Source organism: Arvicola amphibius, chromosome 15 (assembly GCF_903992535.2).
Source record: "Arvicola amphibius chromosome 15, mArvAmp1.2, whole genome shotgun sequence".
Classification (NCBI taxonomy): Eukaryota; Metazoa; Chordata; class Mammalia; order Rodentia; family Cricetidae; genus Arvicola; species Arvicola amphibius.
This window is the reverse complement of record NC_052061.1, coordinates 22,757,242-22,779,265: the sequence shown is the minus strand read 5'-3', so window position 1 is coordinate 22,779,265 and position 22,024 is coordinate 22,757,242. Positions and strand designations below refer to the sequence as shown.

Below are 22,024 nucleotides of genomic sequence, written 5' to 3'. Positions count from 1 at the left end.
TAAGTTAACATTTATAAATGGTTTTTTTACAAACTGTGAAGGCTGAATTATAGCGAGTTTTATTGAGATGCAAAATTGTATTTGATTCTTTTCGCTTCTGAACAAGTTATAGTTAATATTCTCTGTGTGATATTTTGTGTCAGCAACCATGAAGATAAATTTTAATGCAACTAGAAATACTGCTAATATCCAATTGAATATATAGTATAGCTCAATCAATGCAATTTTAGAATGCCTAAGCATACTACTGTGTTACTGACTCTAATATGTTTAATATAAATCTTGTTTGTTAGCTATGGAAACCAAAGGCTACCACAGTCTCCCTGAAGGTCTAGATATGGAAGGACGCTGGAGTCAAGTTTCTCAGACAGTAGAGCGTTCTTCTCTTGGACCTGCAGAAAGGACCGATGAGAACAACTACATGGAGATTGTCAATGTCAGCTGTGTTTCCGGTGCTATTCCAAACAACAGTACTCAAGGAAGCAGCAAAGAAAAACACGAATTACTCTCTTGCCTTCAGCAAGACAATAGTCGGTCTGGGATTTTACCATCTGATATTAAAACGGAGCTGGAATCCAAGGAACTCTCAGCCACTGTGGCTGAGTCCATGGGCTTATACATGGACTCTGTGAGAGATGCGGACTATGCCTATGATCAGCAGAACCAACAAGGAAGCATGAGCCCAGCAAAGATTTACCAAAACATGGAGCAATTGGTGAAGTTTTACAAAGAGAACGGCCACAGGCCCTCCACCTTAAGTAGTATGAGCAGGCCTTTGAGGTCATTCATGCCTGACTCTGGAGGCTCCATGAACGGTGGGGTCATGCGTGCCATTGTTAAGAGCCCAATCATCTGTCACGAGAAGAGCCCTTCTGTTTGCAGCCCGCTGAATATGTCGTCTTCGGTCTGCAGCCCTGCGGGCACCAACTCCATGTCCTCCTCCACAGCCGGCTTTGGCAGTTTCCCAGTGCACAGTCCCATCACTCAAGGAACCCCTCTAACATGCTCCCCCAATGTTGAAAACCGAGGCTCACGGTCGCACAGCCCCACTCATGCTAGCAACGTGGGCTCCCCTCTTTCAAGTCCCTTAAGCAGCATGAAATCCCCTATTTCCAGCCCTCCGAGTCACTGCAGTGTAAAATCTCCAGTCTCCAGTCCTAATAATGTCACTCTGCGCTCCTCTGTGTCCAGCCCGGCAAATCTTAACAACTCAAGGTGCTCCGTTTCCAGCCCTTCCAACACCAACAACAGATCCACACTCTCCAGCCCGACAGCCAGCACTGTGGGGTCCATCTGCAGCCCCATCAACAATGCCTTCGGCTATGCTGCTTCAGGCGCTGCTGCTGCAGCTGGTGCCATCCGCGATGTGGTTCCCAGTCCAGACACCCATGAGAAAGGTGCTCATGACGTTCCTTTCCCTAAGACGGAGGAAGTCGAGAAGGCCATCTCCAATGGTGTGACTGGCCAGCTCAACATTGTCCAGTACATAAAACCAGAACCAGACGGGACTTTCAGCAGCTCCTGCCTAGGAGGAAACAGCAAAATCAACCCCGATTCTCCATTCTCTGTACCAATAAAGCAAGAATCAACCAAGCACTCGTGTTCAGGCTCCTCTCTTAAAGGGAACCCCACGGCCAACCCGTTTCCATTCATGGATGGCTCGTATTTTTCCTTTATGGATGATAAAGACTATTATTCTCTATCAGGAATTTTAGGACCACCTGTGCCCGGTTTTGACGGTAGCTGTGAGGGCAGTGCATTCCCAATGGGGATTAAGCAGGAACCAGATGATGGGAGCTATTTCCCTGAGACCAGCATCCCATCATCTGCCATCGTTGGTGTGAATTCGGGTGGACAGTCCTTTCACTACCGGATTGGTGCTCAAGGTACAATATCTTTATCACGGTCACCTAGAGACCAATCTTTCCAACACTTGAGTTCCTTTCCACCTGTCAATACATTAGTGGAGTCATGGAAACCACACGGTGACCTGTCATCTAGGAGAAGTGATGGATACCCGGTCCTAGAGTACATTCCAGAAAATGTGTCAAAGTAAGTTGATGTATTTTTTAATCTTTTCTCTCCTCTCCTCCCTTTTTCCTTTTCTTTCTTTCCTTCTTTCTTTCTTTCTTTCTTTTTTCTTTTTTTGTTTTTTTTTTCTTTTCTTTGTTTATTTTGAAACTCCTGGCTTTGTAAATTGTTACATCCTGTCTTTATTTTTGCATTTAAGAGAGTGAGTTTTACTTATGTTTAAGGTTGGTCATTTTGTTCTCTTTGGAATGTTGTTATAGCACTATGTTTTGAAGTAGAGGAACAAAAAATACTTACGATCTCTTATAAAATGTTTGTGTTGCCTTTGAAGAAGCATATATAGGTGCCCCTCCGTTGTCTGGTTTAGTGTTTGGAAAACGTTTATTTTATACTACCAGTTACTGTATTTCCTTTAGCAGACTAGTACTCATTTTTACCCCTTGGTTGTTTTCTGGTTCGCTGAGACTGTATTAAATTACTTATCCTCAGGGCTGGAGAGATGGCTCAGTGGTTAAGAGCATTGCCTGCTCTTCCAGAGGTCCTGAGTTCAATTCCCAGCAACCACATGGTGGCTCACAACCATCTGTAGTGAGGTCTGGTGCCCACTTCTGGCCTGCAGGCATACACACAGATAGAATACTGTATACATAATAAATAAATAAATATTTTTTTTAAAAAAATTACTTATCCTCATGGTCCTAGTTTCCTTTTTATATTAAAATTCTTTATTAATTACTTCAGTAGTTTGTGAAATAAAACAGATCCCCAAATCTGTTACCTACACGCTTCCTTCTCTCTATTTTCTAGGAAGGTTTCTTTTTTGGGGGGAAGCTGGGTAGGGTAGTAGGCTAATTATATAAAAGTCATAGTTTTTTGTCCAAATAAATTATTTCCTTAACTGTGAAGGCATTTAAAGACTCAACTATCTATAAGCACTCAGTAGACAATTTTACTTTCTTGTATTAGAAATTCTAATCATCACTCTAGTTTTAAATGGGTACAGTTATAGCTTGTAAGATCTGTAAGAAGATATACTCTGTTTACCGTCAAATGTGTCTTGGTTTCCTTGTTGCAGAGTGTGTTGTGTATGTTTAGAAAAACACGGAAGAGGTTTTAGATGTGAGGGTAAAGGGTGGTTCTTATTTATGCAATGAGTACTTGCTTTGGACTTTGCTTCAATTCTGGTTTTATTACATGAATGTGATAAGTGAGCCTTTTGTGGAATATATAAAGTATAACTTTTCTAACTACACTCTATTCCGTTGGCATCTAAGAATATGTGTTTATTTCCTAGTTCCCCTCATTTCCTTAAATCTTTATTTTTGTAGAAAATATATCCATCCTATTAACAGAACATAGATTATACCAATAATCCGATACCTTTTACTGGCTTTTTTCTCTGTCTTTTTCAAACACAAGCAAAAACTTTTGGTTTGAGAATCCTTCCCCTTATTACTGGAACAAATATTTTTCTTCTTTATTTTAAAGAAGCAAATGTTCCATAAAAAATACATTCTTAACAGTTCTTCATAGCACAGCAGGCTGCATTCCAGTGCTGTGGCCCAGTCCCTCCTGATTAGCCATGACTCAGTCTCCCCTTAGGCATGACATGGGTCTGAGAGACCAGGCTGTGTCTATGGCACTGAGATTGCCTCCTCCTGTCATATGGAAAGAGGAGCCTTTCTGCTTGCACATTTGTGGGTTTCGTGTCAACTAAGATCAAGCTTTCCACATTTCACTGTGAAAGGTTGGTGTTGCTTGCCATCCCGGAGGTTCTAAGTCTGTACAGCTTTCGTTGCAGAAGGCAGCCTGAGCTTTTCTGGAGTGCAGTCAAGGGTCAGAGGACACATAGGCTGGTTTCTGGATTCTGGTATACATAATGCAACAATCTCATCCCATGTTTCACCATCGGTCTCTTTCTTAGACACTTAATTTTTTAGACAAAAATAATTTTTTTGGACAAAATTAATTTTTCCAGTTTTATCACTTGTGATAACATCCCATTTCAAAGAATGCTGGGTAAATAAAGCATTGATGACTGCGAAGGGTCAAGGTCATGGGCGATGTCGTTTGTTGACTGCAGTAGCATCTCTCCTCTCTGGGTAAAACCTGGAGATTTCAAACTGTGATCTGGGGATTCTGACACCTTTCCAAAGAGGCTCATGAAATCATAGCTCATAGTGGGTAAAAGGTCTTCTCAGAGTGGAAGATGGACCAATGGATTGGTAGTGGACTGTAGTGATGTCTGAGTAGATTGGGAGTTTTTCAAATTCCATGTTGTTACTATTAACCATTCACCATTGCCAAAAGAGTACTCAGTCAGTTTTCACTGTGGTCCCAAAGAATCATGCCTGTAATGACCTTCATAGCATTCTTCCCATCTCTAAGAAATCTATAGGAGGCTACTTTTTCCCATATGCATGAACAAACTATATTAGTCTATGCTGAATGCAGGGGTTGATGTGAGAATCTGACTCTTATATTAAAAGAAGACAATAGACTTGTTGCCAGAAAAAAAAAAGACGACTATTCTTCACCAAAGTTCTTCATTTGGAGAAGTTGTTGTTTTCATAAACTTATGTTTATATTAATATGATTGTTTTTAAAATGAGTTAAATAGCGATTTCTACTTAAAATTTAATTTTGCTATAACACATAAACAGTTTTTTTATTGTTTTTTGAACCTTTGATTTTTTTTTGTTTTGAGACACAGGTGTCTTAGACTCTCCTTCTCCAGTCTCCTGGATGTTGGGGTACAGGCAGTACCACCAGGCCCCCCAGCTAGCCTTGCTCCTTGTTAAGAATGAAAGGTGCTTCCAGCATAGAAGCCGGTCATTGCTGGTCTGTCCTGTTCTCCACGGGGTTTGGGACTTGGTAGAGAAAGGAGATATGGTTTGTTAGCCTACTGAGTAGTTGAAAAGAGATGACTGTCACCTAAACTACTTTTTAGACTGACAGAAGAGAGTAATGGCCGTGGTGTACGTGTTCTTTACTTCGCTGTGTGGGCATTCTGTGGGAGCAGTGACGAAAGTAACCCCTGTTAATCATTCCCAGCGAAGGTGCTGAGTTCCAAGTTGTAAAGTAAATTATGACAAAGCTGAATGTAAAGCCTTAGGGTGGACACTGGACCTGGCTGTGTCCTGTGTCAGCCTGAGTGCAAACAGCACTGTGACCTCGGGTGAGTCAGCCGTGCGCTGCCTCAGTTTCTTCTTTCTAAAGCGAGGTCTTTGTGAGGTCTGCCCAGTAAAATGACTGAGACTCCCTTGGGAGGACCAAAAGAGTGTCTCTTAAAACGGTAGTTAACCTGATCTCAAATAACTGTGCCAAACACACACATACACGCACACGGGGACACACACACACACACACACACACACGTCTCTAGCAATATATCCTTATATGGTGAGAATGAGAGGTGGAGGCGACCTCTCATTAGAAAGTTGAGGCATTTGTCATCTTTTTTACCCCAACGTTTCCTTTAAAAAAAAAACCCTGACACCTGCTACAAACTCTTCTTCTTTCTATTTGCATTATTCCTGGCACAAGCAGCCCTTCTGCTAACACAACACTGGCTGTTTATGGCGATAACCATAGTCACTGTGATAGTCCCATAATGCAGTGCTAACATTGACTTAGAGCTTTGAATATAAAGTCCACTGTTTCAAAGGGCATAGGCTGGCAGGTTCCAGCACAAAAAATTAAGGCTTTACCATCTTTTGTACTTTGTTTTCAGACAGAAGAGAAAATTTCAGTCAGTGACTGGTCATTGTTTTTGTTTGTCAGTTATCCTTGACTTGACTTTAGTTCTCTTTCTGTGGTGACACACAATTGAAGAAGTGTGTGACAAAGTTCTCCCTATCAGTAAAGTTCCCAGATAGGCTGTGCTGATGTGAATAGCTTTGCGCCTGCTAGCTCCTGAAACGGTGGATCTGGTGGAGGTGTGCTGTGTGAGGAATGTTGGTGCGGACAGTAGGAAAGCCAGGCAGCCTCGCCCAGGGCATTCGCCATGAAAACGTGCCCTATTCTTTTGATTACTGTTACGTAATGTCTTGACTTCGAGATGGCTAACATACCTAAAATTTCTCTAGGCCAGTATTTTAAGGAATAGTGTTTTTGTAATGATTTTAGAATGAGATTTGCTTTTCCTGAAAGTTCACTTACTTTCATTAACTTATGCAATTTCTGGAGAAATTGGGGATCATTTTATAGGGGAAAGAAACAAACCAAATAAACAATCAAACAACAACACCAGAAAGACCCAAATGCTTTATAATAAGCAAACCACTGGGACAGTGTATTTCTGGTAAGTCTTGTGTTTCACACCAGAAATGTCTGTTTTAACTCCTAGCGACTCACCTTTATCCCCCAAAAATGCTTTATTAAGTGCTTTATACTTAAATGTGAATATTGAACTAAAATCCATAGTTTAAGTTAGATAAATTAAACAACTTCACCTTACGGAGGTTTTCATCCTTGCAATCTGCTGGAACCAGGACCTGGAGTTTCACCATTTATAGATTCGATGCCTTTTGCTTATTGGAATTCTGGGTGTGCCCAACCTTGCCTGTCCTTGCGTGACGAAGTAATAGCAGATGTTATGTCCACTACAGTTCCAGGGTGACACTTGACTTCCTTCAGGGCTCTGATCCTTTATATTTGCCTCCAGAAGAACAACCTCCCTGGCTTTCTGTTGTGGCTTTTAGTTTCCCATTGCTCATCTGGCAATAAGATTTCAACCCTACTACTAAGTAATTTATCATTTTCCTTTTACTTACTAAACTCAAATATAAATGAAAATTGTGCTTCTTGATTACACTTAGATATACATATTAACTTGGATGATTGTACCCAAAAATTATTAATGAAAACCAAGGGGGGAGAAGTGTCCTCAGTGGACAGTGTTCTCAAGACATACACCTTCATTCTAAACTGTAGAGCTACCGGTTTGAAAGTTGTAAAATGTAGGCTTCACTTTAGTTTTAAGATTTTTTTTCTGGTCTTTGTGAAGTTAACCTGTAATTACAAATAGATGTCCATTACTTAAGTGATATTCTAGAGGCCTCTAGATTTAGGATTGTTAATGGTATGGCCAGAGTCCAGATGTCTATGCTGACTAGAGGTGAGCATTATGTATGAAGTAGTAGAAAGAGAAAATTTTATTCAAGGAAGGATATAACTAAACAGGCAATAACTGGAACTATTAAAAAGTCCACGCTTCAGGGAGCATGCGAGATAACCACTGTCTGGATTTGTAACTTGGACCTTGACTTAACTTGACCACTGATAAGAATGACCATGGCCACGTGGTCACCTCATGTGTTAGCTGTCAGAGAGACAAATCTCTAAAAAACTGCAGTATGAGATGAAGTGAGATACAGTTTGTAAGGAGCAGCGTTGACTGGTCAACTGGTCATCCAGACGGGGAGATGGTGTAGACTAACCCGGGAACAGAGAGTTAAGGAAGATGGCCACAGTAAGAAATTTTCACCTAGCCTTAGAAAATTTGTAAAAGGTGAATATTTTCTACTGGTACAGGGAGCTCTGGAGCAGAGCAGAAAGGCAGCAGTGTTGCTGGTGAGGATGGGGAGTGGGGGAAGCAGCCAGACACAGGTCATTTGGAACCAGAATGGAGCTAAACTTGAGAGTCAGACTGAGAAAGTGCTGCCTGGTGTGGCAGGTGAAGAAATGTAACGAAGCAACTGTAAAGACACAGTCACAACTGTGTGGAAGAGTGGGAACTGTGTCTCTGGAACAAGGGTGTTCACCATAATGGAAAGGAGCAGGCAGATTTGAAATGTTACAGAAAACATCAATGTAGGAAACCATCTTCTGTGTATGCATGTGTTACACGGAAGGATAGTTTCTGCGGAGATGCAGCACACACATTTACTCACCCCGGAGAGGGATTCCACAGCAGACTAAAGTACAGATATCACTTGTGTTTGGTGAACTGTAGTCGGATTTTCCTTTGTGCACTCTGCAAATAATCGTATGGAGACTTCTTATTAGTTACGAAAGCATGGCCTTTAGCTTAGGCTTGTCCCCAACTAGCTCTTATAACTTAAATTAATCTGCTTCTATTCATCTATGTTTTGCCACATGGCTTTTCTCCCTCTCTTCCATTCTCTATATTTGACTTGGTCCGCATCTCACTGGCATGCCTGCACACCTAGATTCATCTCCTCGTCCTCTCTCTTCCCTGAAGTCCTGCCTAGACTCTCCCACCTAGCTATTAGCCATTCAGCTTTTTTATAAAACCAATAAGCAGGAACCTTGGCAAAGATATATCTTCACAGTACACGAAAAGATTGTCCCACAACAGTGAGCACTGAGTTTTATTGGGGCTCCTTACAGAAGCAGAGATGACCCAAAGACAGCTGTATCACCCACACCCACCCCAGGATAGGTGAGGTATCTCACAAGCTGGAAACCTGGAGCATACTACATAGTCTGCAGGCCGCTCAACAGATTAGAGTTTAGGGAGCTTTCCTGCAGGATGGGATGTTTCATTCTCTGAGCACAATGTTGTACAATAGCATGTCTCAAGGTAAGCAAATAGATGCTAGAGGTAAGCCGAGTATGTCATTCCTCAGGTATCATTCACCTTGCTTTTGGAGATAGTCTCTCAGTGCCTGAAGACCCACATATTAGGGTAGACGCACAGAGTAGCAAGCCCCAGGAATCCACTGTCTCTGTCTCCCAGCTTCTGGGATTACGAACCAGTGCCACCATGCCTAGCTTTTTTATTTTGATTTTTTAACATGAGTTCTGTGGATACAACTCAGTTCCTAATGCTTGCACAGCAAATTTTACTGACTCGTCTATCTCCAAGCTCCTGGACTGAATTTTTCATTAAAATTTTATTTCAGAATTATTTAAAAATTTACACAAGGAGTCTGCCACCAAGAACACCTACAAAATAAGAACCTTCTCTATACAACTGCAGAACTTCGATCAAAACTAATAAACGGTTATTGGTAAATTGCTAGTATCTATGGGCAGACCTTATGCTTCTGCCAGCTGTTCCAATAATGGCTCTTTCAGGAACAGGACCCAGTTCAGAATTTAGTGCTATGCTATCTGGTCATATTTCAGTTTCTCTTTGGTGTGGGATAGTGCTTCAGTCTTTTGTAGATTATATGACCTTTTAAAAACTGACCTTATTAATTTTGTAGGCATGTGGTTTGAATCATGTCTCCTAAGTAATTAGAGAAAACCATATCTATGTACTTTAATATCACTTCTGTGTGGCAAAGCATCTAAATTTCTTCCTCCTAACTTTCTCACGTGCAGTACACAGTCACTAGGAGTAGGCAGGCACCCTACGCCTACTGCAGCAGCACACAGTAACTTCCTACTCAGAAAAAGATCTTCAAGGTAGAACCTGCTGACCATTCGCCTGCTTTCACTCTCCAGCTCTGGTAACCAAGAGCCTGCAACAACAGCTCAGCCTCCATAATGACAGCTCTGAGGCTCTGCATAAGAGTGAGCTCACTTGCCAGTGGCCTCTCTGCAGCTGACTTGTTTCACTTAGCATAATGATCTCCATCTATGTTGTCCCAACGATGGACAGTATTCATGCTTTTTATAACACAATGCAATTGCATCGTGTCTACATTCTACATTTTTGTTATCCACACTTCTATTGAGTTGATGACACATAAGCTATCTCCTTTTCTTGTCTGTCATGAACAGGGCTCAGTCGAATGTCTCGTCAACATGATGATTTTATTACACCTGTGTATATCCAGGGTCAGCATCACTGGGTCCTATGGCAGCTGGCTGTTTGCTTGTTTGTTTGATTTTATACCCAATAGTTCTTTCTGTGATGACTGTAGCATTCAAGGGTCCACTTTCCTACATGCTTGCCAATAGTTTTTGATAATAGCTATTCTTACATGATGATTTTAATGTGTACTTTTCAAGTGTTGTTTCATATTTTCATAGACCTCTTCACCACTTAATGTCCTCCTTGGGAAATGTTTTCTTGAATCTATTGGCTAGATGGCTTTTCCTTTTTCCTTTCTTTTTTTGAAATTGTAATTACATCATTTCATTGCTTACTTTTTAGACTTCCTTACTTGTTCTGGATATTAACCCTTGTCAGAAATGTAGTTAGCAGAAATTTCCCTCCCATTTGATAGGCTCCTTCTTCACTTTGGTGAAAATTTCTTTGCCAAGTGAAAGTGTTTTTAGGTTGATACAAGCTTTTTTATTTAGTTTTGCTTTGTTAGAGTATTTCCCACAAAGAATTCCTGCCTATCCCAGTGTCCTGGAGTGTTTCCTTCAGCAGGCTCACTGTGGTTAGCTCCAGGGGTGCAGAGGTAGTGCACCGTTTGCATTGTGGTTGTCCAGTGCATGTGGCTGATTACTGTTCACTTAGAGCTCTCAACTTAAATTTGGTCTTCAGGTTTTCCCTGGTAAAGTGGCTCCTGTCCTTTTATAACTAAGTCTTTTACAGGAAAGTCCTGTGAAGGCATCAAAACTTCCCATTCTTCATCAAACTTTGCTTACTCATTTTCTCTTTATCTTTGCATGGCATCTCTGTTTCCTACTATGCCATGGATTCTAGCCTGTCTGATAGCTCAGACTAGTCCCGATAAAGCCAGGGAAGCCTGTTAAAGCTGGTTTCTGTGGACCTTTGTCATGACTCCATTATTCTTTAAACAGTTTGCTTTCTTGCTTTCATCTCTCTTGTATTTTTCTGTCCTAGTCCTGGAATCCCATGTCTTTGAGAAGTGTCTGACTTGGTTACCAGTGTTCTCTCTGATGGTGGACTGCCTGTGTGGATGGCTGCACTGAACAGGCAGCGTGAAAGCCTCTTTATAGAAGTATCTGTTGGGAAGGTCATGATGGAAGTATTTGGCTACGAATGTGGAGAAATGGATCACTAACATGAGCAACATGTCCTAATAAAGAAGATAGAAATTATTTATAAAAATATACATAGAACTGATTTGTGGATGCCAAAGCTAAGAATTATTGTAAACCTTGGACTTGACAAAGTAGAAGGGCTTTTAAGGTTATAAATCTAGTCACTGTGGTCATAGATCCCAAAGTTAATGCCCAGAGAAATTGCATGTGTTTTTCACGAATATACAGTTTTTAGTTACACCTGTGCTAGTATCCTGTCCTGTGTCCTTCTGTTGAATTGTCCCTCTCTTCCAAGAGGAGACGGTGGCATTATAGTCTGGCAGTAGGGTCTACAGGTCCAAGAATGTGAGCTGCTGACAGCAGTGCTGGTGAATTTTGAGGAAGAATTCATGGAGTACTGGAATCGGGAATCAAGTCATGATTGGTCAAAGGATGAGCATTAAACAGGAGAGATGTGGGGTGCATGAGCATACCAGAAACGCTGATGTCGCCGAAGACATCTGTCTGCATGACAAAGAAAGGGATGGGAAGAAGTGATAATAATCAAAGAAACAGTAGGAGCAGCCAGGGTATGGCTTTATAGGTGCAGTAAGCTTGGCTGAGATTAAAATGGTGGGAGGCAGTGTAGCTGACAGTAGGCACCGTGTCTAGGGAGGCTGAAGCTGGGAAGGGGGCTGTGGTGGGCCTCAGTCATCAAATGCTTGACATCTAGATGGAGCCCGTATGTTTTGCTGGAAGCTGGTATTACCCATTTTACAAATACTAAAGCAGACAGGATACGTGATTGGCCTAATGCCACCCAGCTAAGGAAAATGGAGAAACTGATAGTTGAACAAGAAGAAAGCTGAATGTCCTGAAGAGCTAGGCCCTGGTGGAGGTTTTAAAGACGTAAATCAGATTGCGTGGCCAAACAAAGCCCTGGCTTCTCATTAAAACAAGTAAAATAATTGAGGGACTTAGTTCTCAGTTCCCAGCTATTGGATTTAGTATTTGTTTCTTCCTTGTCCCTTGCCTACTCGGAACTCATTTTCTGTGTCTCCAAGGGTCTAAATCCCATCCTTTGTTTACAGGTTCCTCTGCAAAAATACCTGTCTCCAGATTTGGGCTTTTCTCTTCCTGGTCATTTACTAAGGGTCAGTGCACATTTCACCAGCCACAGTGTGTCTCCCTCCCCAGCCATTTTATTCAAAGAGGTGACCCAATCTCCTCCATGCTGTGGGAGGAGCCTCATTACATCACTTCCTCTCACCAGGAATATAACTACAGTGTCAGTCTCGGGAGTGTCAGGACCCAGTCTAGCCATTTCCAGAACACTCGCTGGATGTGACGGTAAAGGACTGGATTCTTTAGCGGAGGGATGTGGGGCAGGCATGCATGTAGAATCACTAGACAGATATCAGTGATGGTTATATATTTATGAAATTACCTTCAAATGGCACTGCGAATTCTATTGACTTTAGATTAAAAAAACGTAGCTTCTATCAGCACATTTTAGAAATGTTCACAAAATAATAAAGAAGGTGGTTTTATTTTTCACATTTTGCGCAAAAGAATAATTGGTAATGACGTTTTCCAAGCTAATTGGTAACATATGCTCTTGGACTTTATTTTGAGGTTACATAAAAAAATCAAATGGCAAAATTATTCTTTGGATATGGCATTCTGAATGTTTTACTGAGTGTGCAATTATTTATTAATACCTAATCAAGACACAGATAAGTTACATAATACACCCACATTTTCTCTCTAGTGCCCCTTTCATCAAGCCCTTCCCTTACCCCCAAGCCCAGCAATCCAAACGTGCCCTCCCCTTGTATTTATTTTATTGTTTGTTTTTAGAATTTCTGATATGAGTACACTGTATTTACAATATTGCCAGTCCTTCCTCTCCCTGTTCCAGCTCCTCCTGTCTCCCAACTCCCCGAAATTCATAATGCCACTGGTAATTATTGTTGTTAAACACACATGTGCACACACAATATACTAAGTCCACTTAATGTTTACTCTGTGTACATGTGTTTAGTGCTGACCACTTGGGATTGGGTAAATTATCAGGAAATTTGTCCCTGGAGAAAACGGATTTTTCTTCTCTCAGTCATTATGGGTAAAGCCTTGTTTTGCCCCATTCGTGTTCACACAACAGTGATGTGTGGGTATTGTTGACACACCATATTGTTGAGATTTCAGGGATGCAGCAAGTCTGTCATGTCTAAAGATGTTCTCTCATGGTGCTCATTGTGGACTTTCTCTTGCAATCTACCATCCCCTCTTCCACAATGTTATCTGAGCCTAAGGTAGAGGGTTTGTGTTGTTGCTGTGCCATTTGGGACTGAGCACCCTGTGGTCAGCCATTTTCTGTATTTTGACTGGTTTTGAATCTCAGTAGTAGCCTTTATCTGCTGCAAAACGAAGCTTGCTTAGTGAATGGTGAGAACGGCATTTGCCCAAGGGTCAAGTATAAATATTTAGTATGCAATTGGGAGCTATATTTAGTTAGGAAAATGGCAGTAATAGCTTCTCCTCTGGGGCCTAAGACCTTGTTAGCCCTAGGTTGTTGGCCAGGTTTACAGTACCAGACTCTCCTGCTGCATGCACCTCAACTCCAATTAGACAGTTGTTGGTTACCCAGAGACACTAGTGCCACTGCTCCACTGGTCAGATATTTCCCAAATGAGCATAGATGGGAAAATAACTCGTGTACCCTTTTGATCCTGGCTGCTTTCAGGATCAAATGTGTCTGCAGTCCAAATGCACATTCATTGGGATTCCCTCTCTTTTTATTGATGACCACTATTCCGTTTGTGACTGAACCTCGTTCTGTTTATCTGTTCACCTCTCTCTGGCTGTTTCAGCTGTTGCCAGTGTAATTTCCCACACATGAAAGTTGGTTTAAATGTTAGCATGCAGCCATCTATATGGAGGCATGCTTTATTTCTTCTTTAGTAAACTAGATGGCTGGGTTAGAAGGTGGGTGCAACTCCAATTTCTTGTTTTAAAAAAAGATGGAATTGTTAATTTTTTAAAGAAAAGAGATCATATCTTTTAATTTTTAAAGAAAGGAGATCAAATTGTTTTCCAAAATTGTTTATAACATTTTATATCCCTACCTACAGGGCATAAAGCTTCTAGTCCGCTGCATCCTTGCCAATACTTGAGAGAGTGAGAGGGTTTTTGACTTTTAGCATTGTAATAGTTATATAGTGATGTCTTATTGTAGCCTAAATTGACATTTTCCTGACATGTGAGTAACACTGCACATCTTGTCATGCTTTATTATGCATGCATCTTCCCATCATGCTTGGACACTCTTAAGCCCATTTTAACTAGGTTGCTTCTTTGTTTTTCTTTTTGTCTTTTCTTTCTCGGGTTTTGCTATCAGTATGTTATGTAATTTTTATTGTATTTCATTTTTGTGTATGTTGAGCAGTTTATGTGTACCCTAGCACACATGTTGAGGGCAACGGACAATATGCATGAACCCACTCTGTTTCTCCATCATGTGAATCCTAAGGATCAAACTCAGGTTTTCAGTCTTGGTGAACAGTTATCCTTCCTATTGGGCCACATTGTCTGCCTAATAGGTGTATTTTAATGTAAGAATATCGATAGAAGACCTAGACTAAGAGAAAAACAGCCATTTAAAAGTCTGTGTTTTCAATGTGTAAATCCTTACACACATGTGTATGTACACTCATGTGCACCTCCACACATGTGTATGCCAACACATACACACTCAGAGTATGTACACATACAAAATGGAAAAGTCTGTATTGTCAGTGGGTATAGCAACAGGCAATCTTCCTATTATTTAGTACCCACCACTAGTTCTAAATGTGAAAGGACCAAATGAATCTGAATAAGCCCAGTGTCCTACCATCTCCTGTCCAGTTGGAGAAGAAGGCTCTAAAGAGTGTGCATAGTCTTTTCCTGTTCCCTAATTATGTGTTTGGTTGTGTGCTGCTGATAAGAAGTGTTACCAAAGATTGGAAAAGGAAGTGTTCTGTGTGGGCTGGAAAGTCAAGGAAGCTGTCTTTCTATGGGAGGTGAGATCCAGTTGACATTTGAAGATTGGTATTTGGCGGTGAGTGGGGAGGGTATCCAAGGATAAGTGATAGCACAAGCTGAGTGCACAGATAGCACAGACGGAGCCTGCTTGGAAGGAACTGATGGTATTTGGAGAACTTAGGCTATAGAAATCTGTGATTGCTGGAATGAAGTATTACGCCCTACTAGAGTTTGAATATGATGTCCCCCATAGGCTCATGTGTTGATGGGTTGTTTGGGGGAAGTTATGGAGACTGTAGGAGGAAGTAAAATAATCTGGATGAAGTGAGTGACAAGAGGTCTGTCCTTAAGGGTTGTCATCTTTCCTTGCTTCTGCTTGGCCTCTGTCACTTCAGCTGCTCCTTTTCCTCAGGCCCATGTTAGCACGGACTGAAATAACAAGAACCTTGAACACAACAAATTGTTCTTCTCTTTTAAACTGGTACTCTCAGGTGTTTGATGCATTTTTGCTCTAACATAAGTCAACATGTCTTTTAGACACGTGAATGGCACAAAGGGGTAGAAAGGTTAATGTGATAAGGAAGCTAGGGACTAGCTATGGAGACAGCACAAAATGAAGATGTGACTATATGGGTAATTCCCATAGGGTAGAAGCTCCAGTGGCTAGTTGTAGATAAGGGTTGGAAGCTTAGTGGTGGTTTAAAGAAATAAATGATTTCGCGCCCAGTTTTCTGATCCTAATCTGTTTCTGCTCTACCATGAAGCATGTTAATTATTAGCAATGCAAAAATAGTTTGCCAAGGGGCATTGGAAAGAACATGCAAAAAACAAGTTACAGGAATAATAGCAACTTGAGAAACTATGGTATCAATATAAAACAAGCTGTCTTAATCAGTGTTCTGTTTCTGTGGAGAGATGCCATGATCAAAGCAACTATTATAAAAGCTAACATTTAGTTGAGGGCTTGTTTACAGTTTCAGAGAATTAGTCCATTATCACGAGGGCAGGGAGCATAGTGGCACACATAACACTAGAGCAGTATCTGAAAACTACATCCTGCGCCATAGGCAGAGCAAAACACTGAACCTGGCAAAGCCCGCCCCCAGAAACACACTTCCTCCAATAAGATTACACCTCCTAATCCTTCTAATCCTTTCAAATAGTGCTGCTTCCTAGTAAGCATTCAAATATATGAGTCAGTGGGGGCCATTCTTATTCAAACTCCATATAAGCTAAATAATTTTGTTTGAATGAAGGTAAAATTTAGGTTTGATACTCAAAAATACTTACCACTGGGCAACTAGAAAACTAATACTGGAAAATGGAAAGAGGAGGAGCAAACTACTGGTTAGACAAAACCAGATACAAACATGAACTAGCAATGGTGGCCTATGGGATTCTGACAAGCATACCAACATATCAAGGATAGACAGGGCCACAACACTTGGAAGCTTTTGTTGCCTTTAGGCACTGGCATTGAATTCAAGATTCTCTTTCTGAAAGTGGAAATGGGATTGTCTTCTTCCAGCATATGATGGTTTGTATTAACTTAAAAAAATTAAGGTTGGAGGTGGAGCTTTAACTCATTTGGTAGAGTGCTTGCCTAACATACACAAAGACCTAGGTTTGAGCACCACCACTACATTAACCAAATCGAGTGGCTCATGCCTATACCTGCCACTGTACTAGCTCAGAACTCAGGAAGAGGAGGGGATCTAAAGATGAGAGATATGCTTTCTTTGTAGCTAGTTCCAGGGCATCTGACTCCGTGAAACCCTGATGATGATGCTGATGGTGTTTGTGGGGACCTCTCGGTACACAATGTGAAGCTGGAGAGATGGTGTAGGACAGGTATTCTCCAGTTTATGCCAGCTGGATCTTCACAGTTTGTCTGAATGGAGCTTACATTCAGAGGCATTCATTCTCCCAAACTTTAAGGTGTGGAGAAAGAAATTATTGATTATAGCGTACAAATTATTTTTTCTCTATTCCTTTGTCATTTTCGGATCTAATGGAGGTGAGTGTGTGTGAGTTTTCTCTTTGAGACTTGGGGTGGATTTAGAGTTTTCTATACGCGGGAGAAATATGATAATCTGGCTGACATATACTCTGTATGTGGACTTGGTTGCTATGATTCAAGTGAAATTAGCACTGTTCCCCTGCCTAAGTACTGTATTTTAGGGAAACTAAAGAGACTGACAGATGCCTGGGGTAGTGGATGGAAGAGTTAAACACCCGGCAATCATTCATTATGACACCCAAGGCCATCGACTTCTTCTTTTAGGATTTCTAGGCATTAAGATCCATGGGTGGTGCTGAGATGCCCATCGGCAGGCCCCAGCTAGTGTGCATTTAAAGGCTAAGGATTTTCACAGGAGCATAATTGCCTGAGCTGTGCACTTTGCTGAAGGATGGATTTGCTGCCAGTACCTGAGCTTGGCAGCAATGAAGGAGAGAGGCCTGACAGTGAAGAGGGGTCAACCCCCATGCCTTAACACTGATAAAATGTGCCTTAAAAAAGGCTAATTCTTGCCGATTTTATTCTAGCAGGAGTAAGCAGATTCAAGTGTTCCAAGGGCTTTAAGGACTAGAGACCTAAAACAAGAGACAGAAATTAATGAGGAAAATGAAGACAGTTCCCTGTCCTTTGGTACGGTAGTCAGTCGAGATAGAATGGATGCTGTACCTGCCAGTCCCGAGTTAAGGAAGAATAGTAAAAGCTTCCTCATCTGTTCTTAAACAGTGTCTTGTGACCGCCTAATGCTTCAAGGGTGCTCCTTCCTGGGTTCTGCCCACGGGGAGAAAACAAGAATATTCAAAGATAGAAAACATGGATATTTCCAAGAGAAGAATGCACTGCTACCTATAAATAACTGTATGAAATGCCGGTTCAAGTTATTAAACTCCCCGGAATCTGTAATAAACAGCAAGATATAGCAAAAGCACTTGATCCAAAGAGTGGTTTGGAGATGAGTGGTGGCCGTGGTTGTACAGAAACCTTAAATATAGTTGAAAGATAAACTCTATTTATATTTCTCAATCACATTTTAAAATAATATTAACTATCTGGCATGCATTGCACTGAAGAAATTCAACACAGAACAAAAGCCACCAAAGTGTGCTGAGCTCATGTAAGAAGCCACTCATCTGGAACTTGTCTTTCCGACAGTTTAGAGTAGGTCCAATGCCATGTATATGTTCTGTTCGCTTCTGTTTGGGAACCACACTTTAATAATGTGCTGTTATAGCATAGTCCAGGTGGTAGGTCTTGGCAAAAAAAGAGAGGCTTCTTATTCATTAGAAGCACTGATCTGGGCATCCCCAAAACCCCAGAGCAAAGTAGATGTGGCAGGACTTATCCTGGGGCATCAAATAGGAGCTGAGAACATGGCTACGGATCGCTTAGGGGTGAGATACTAATTTCATTAGTAAAATGGTGCAGTGATCATCAGGTAATTCAGTGTGGTTAGGACTTTTCATTGCAGGTAGCACAGGTATCCATCTCTAAATTAGAATGGAGGAGTATCAAGGATCCTAACATGGAAGAAAATTGAGGATAAGCCTTGCAAAGACTAGTCTTCATGTATGAGAAGGCGCTGGCACAGGCTTACCTGTCTCCTATACATAGAGCTGGGGACTCTAGCCAGTAGCACTCTGACCTGTGGATTTCATTAGTTATTGATTCTGGTACAAGGATCAGCCTCGCCCTTGACAGACTATTATTGGACTGGCTGGGTTCATCTGTCCAGCTTCAGAGAGAGGTAATGAGGGTGTGCCTGCACATGTGTGTCCCTGTGCTTGTGGGTGGCCCTGACTAACCTTGCCCAGCTACATCAGCTGAGAACACAGGGAGGTGGCTCTCTAAAGAATATAGAAAAATTCACTCTGATTAATTTAAAAAGTGGCCACATAATTATTCGTTATTTCTTAGGCATCAGTCTTCTCATGCTTCAACCCCACAGACATATGAAGCACCAAAGGTTATCTTGGCTCATGGGACTGGAGGTATAAAATAGAGCTGACCCATCTGTTTGGTGGCCTTCTTGCTTCTGAAGGCAGGCCAGGACCACAAGCCAAGACAAAGGGAGGGGGGGTGTTTGTGCTTGAGCACTCTTGCCTTCTGGCCTCCCTCTGTCTTCTTTAAAGCCTTCAGGATTCATTCATGGGAACTCCTGTGTACACTCATGCACACACAGAACACACATACAGATTCAGTAAGTTATTTAAATAGAAAGGTTAACCTAATTGATTGCTTCTCTAAGCACCGCCATCAGTACAACTTTTAATCAAAATGCAATTTTTAGAAATATTGCCGTCTGGTGTAGAAGAGAAAGTTGATGAACAGAAAGGGCCAAAACCAGTTTCTGTAGCGGGGAAGATTTGATAATCTTTCACAGAATATATTCACTCATGAGAAAATTTAGTGTAATAGTATCCAGAATGTCTTCTAAGAAAAGCACACACCCAAAGACCCCCCCTCATTTGTTGCTGCATAGAGATGCATACATACTTAGCAATTCTAAGAGGCTCGTTAAACTGGCCCCATGAGTCTACATGGATCTAGACCATGTGGACATTTGACTCTAGCACAAGATACATACACAGTGGCATTTTCATATGGTTTGAAAATTTAGATACCATCCTCCCACCAAGCATTTCACGAAGCACTCTATGGACTTGTGGTTAAGACTAGGCTCTCTTTGTTCTTCAAATATAACTGCATTACAAGAAAGGGTCATATTCGTCAACTACCCATAGAACATTTATAGTTGAGCGTATACTTAGAAATCTTTGCTCCATGATGGTGCTACATCATATATTTACATTATCTTATAACATGAGGTCTCTGCATGTCTGTGCACAGTGGTGCTTTAGGCAGTGAACAGACCAGAGATATGTCTGCAAAAGAGGAAGTTTGGGAGGCTTGCGGAGTTTGACAGGGTAAGAGAGTGCATTTTGTGGGGATGATAAAATCAAGAGTTAGGATAACCTTGGAAAACTGGAGAAAATGTGAGGAGAAATGCAAAAGAGAACCGGTGGGGACAGAAACGCTAACTGTGGGTTTGTGATCACATGACCCAGAGTGTGTTTCCAAACCCAAGAGCAGATTTTCGTGTCTATGAGATGGTGACAATAATACTTTTTTTTTAAATCGCTGTGGCTCAAGGGGAGTGGTTCTGTGCCAATTTCTGTAAAGCGTGGGCATAGGAGGGATGCTCAGCGCAGACCTTAGTGAGTGAGTAGGAACCGATGAGAAGAGCAGAGGCAAGATAGGATGGTTAGTCACGTGACAACATGACCTCAGAGATTCCATCATGCAAAGAATCAGCAGTTTTAGTAAACTCAACCACAAACTAACCTTATCCCAGGGGGAAAATCCTTCCAGTTCTTTGTGTACTTGTGGGGTATTTGAGAACCCTATTCTTTGAATTACAAAAATAGAGAGTATTGTGAAGGTAGCTGAGCTCAGTGATTTTTCAACCCCTTTTTGCATTGATACAGATGAAGATTAATATTCACATATATTGCATACTCTGCGACTTAGATTTATATGCATTACGTGGGTGTGTACGTGTAGGCAGTGCAGCAAGCAGTACCATAAGCTTTTTGTTTTGTGACGATCACAAAGCAATATTTGACACAAAAATATGAGTCAGTATAGCCGGGCGGTGGTGGCGCACGCCTTTAATCCCAGTACTCGGGAGGCAGAGGCAGGCGGATCTCTGAGTTCGAGACCAGCCTGGTGTACAAGAGCTAGTTCCAGGACAGGCTCCAAAGCTACAGAGAAACCCTGTCTCGAAAAACAAAAAACAAAAAACAAAAAAAAAAAAACAAAAAATATGAGTCAGTATGAATTGCTTCCAAGGGCCTATGGCATGGGTAAGATAGGATTGCACAGTGATACACCACAAAGGCTTTAGTGTCAGCCTCTGCTGTGATATAGGAAAACATCAGACCACCAAGGACAGTGGCGTTGGCACAAGAAAAGCCTTGGGAGCCGTTAAGGAACTTCAGTGTAAGGATTCTTAATAAGCTACTCAGCATACAGTTCACACTGTTCGTGCCCTGGTGTTCCCTAATTTGTTTCTAAGGACCTCTAGGTAGAGGAGAAGCTGAGAAGTCAGTGGGGACATTAGCGGTCTCTGTCTGTCACACAGTGGCAAACAAGAAGTGCATGATGCTATTCCAATGTAAAAGCTAGTAAACAGATAGCATCAAAATCTACAGTTGTGCTGTTTTAGGCAACAGAAAAATAACAACAATGAAAAAGGAAACAGATCTTTGGCTCTTCTGTGAAAATCCTACTGAGGAATTATTGCTGCATTGGGCACTCTAACCGCTGTGGAGGGGTGGCCCATGGGAACTGTAACTCTGCCTTTGTCAAAGGCAAGAAGATGCTCAGGTTTGATGCTGTTTTGATGGGGCTATAAGCAGAACAGAATGGTCTTAGATAATGATATTTTTTCTCGGGTTGGGGAATGTTATTGTAATAAGTCAGCCTGTGTTGCTGTGTAGTCTTAAAAGTTCATGAAGATGGAAGTATGGTAGACTTAATACCGTATTGAGTCTTTACATTTCAACTGTGCTTAAGATTAAATGTTAGCCTGTCCCTGGATCGTTTCCCATGGCTCAAAGAGAGCCTCAGTCCATAAAACACACACACACACACACACACACACACACACACACACACACACACACACACAATGCATGCCCACTGAATGGGACCATGAAGCAATGCACACGTTCAAACAAAACCATTTGATTCTTTAAAAATTGAGAAACCCTGCCAGAGTTAGGACAAAAGAGAGAAAATTCTGGCTGGGTCAATGCCTCTATACCAGGCATTAACATGGATTCATGAGAGTGAAACCTCTAGTGAAGGGCAGAAAAACGGGCAGAGACGGAAGCAGGACACTCATGGGGCGGCAACATGGACACAATGTACGAAATTCCTAACTGCCATGCCGGAAATAGCGTGGAAGCCACAGGCTGATGCCATTTTAAATCTATCATGTTTTCAGAGAAGCAGCTGTAAGTTGTGCCTTGAGACCGTCATTACTGAGTGGCATGAGTGGCCACCTGTGCCACACAGAAGTCATGCAGTGATCCC

At 41.6% G+C, this 22,024-nt stretch overlaps 1 protein-coding gene across 7 annotated transcripts in view; it reads left to right on the top strand.

Moving 5' to 3' along the window:
- The window catches only part of Nr3c2 (nuclear receptor subfamily 3 group C member 2), a 317,705-nt gene that overhangs the window by 8,106 nt on the left and 287,575 nt on the right, over positions 1–22,024 (top strand). For all 7 annotated transcript variants that reach the window (XM_038312972.2, XM_038312970.2, XM_038312973.2 and 4 more), the window contains one exon: positions 294–2,052. In XM_038312972.2, coding sequence (XP_038168900.1) covers positions 296–2,052 — 1,757 coding nt within the window. In that variant the 5' untranslated portion in view covers positions 294–295. The remainder of the gene's footprint in view (positions 1–293; positions 2,053–22,024) is intronic.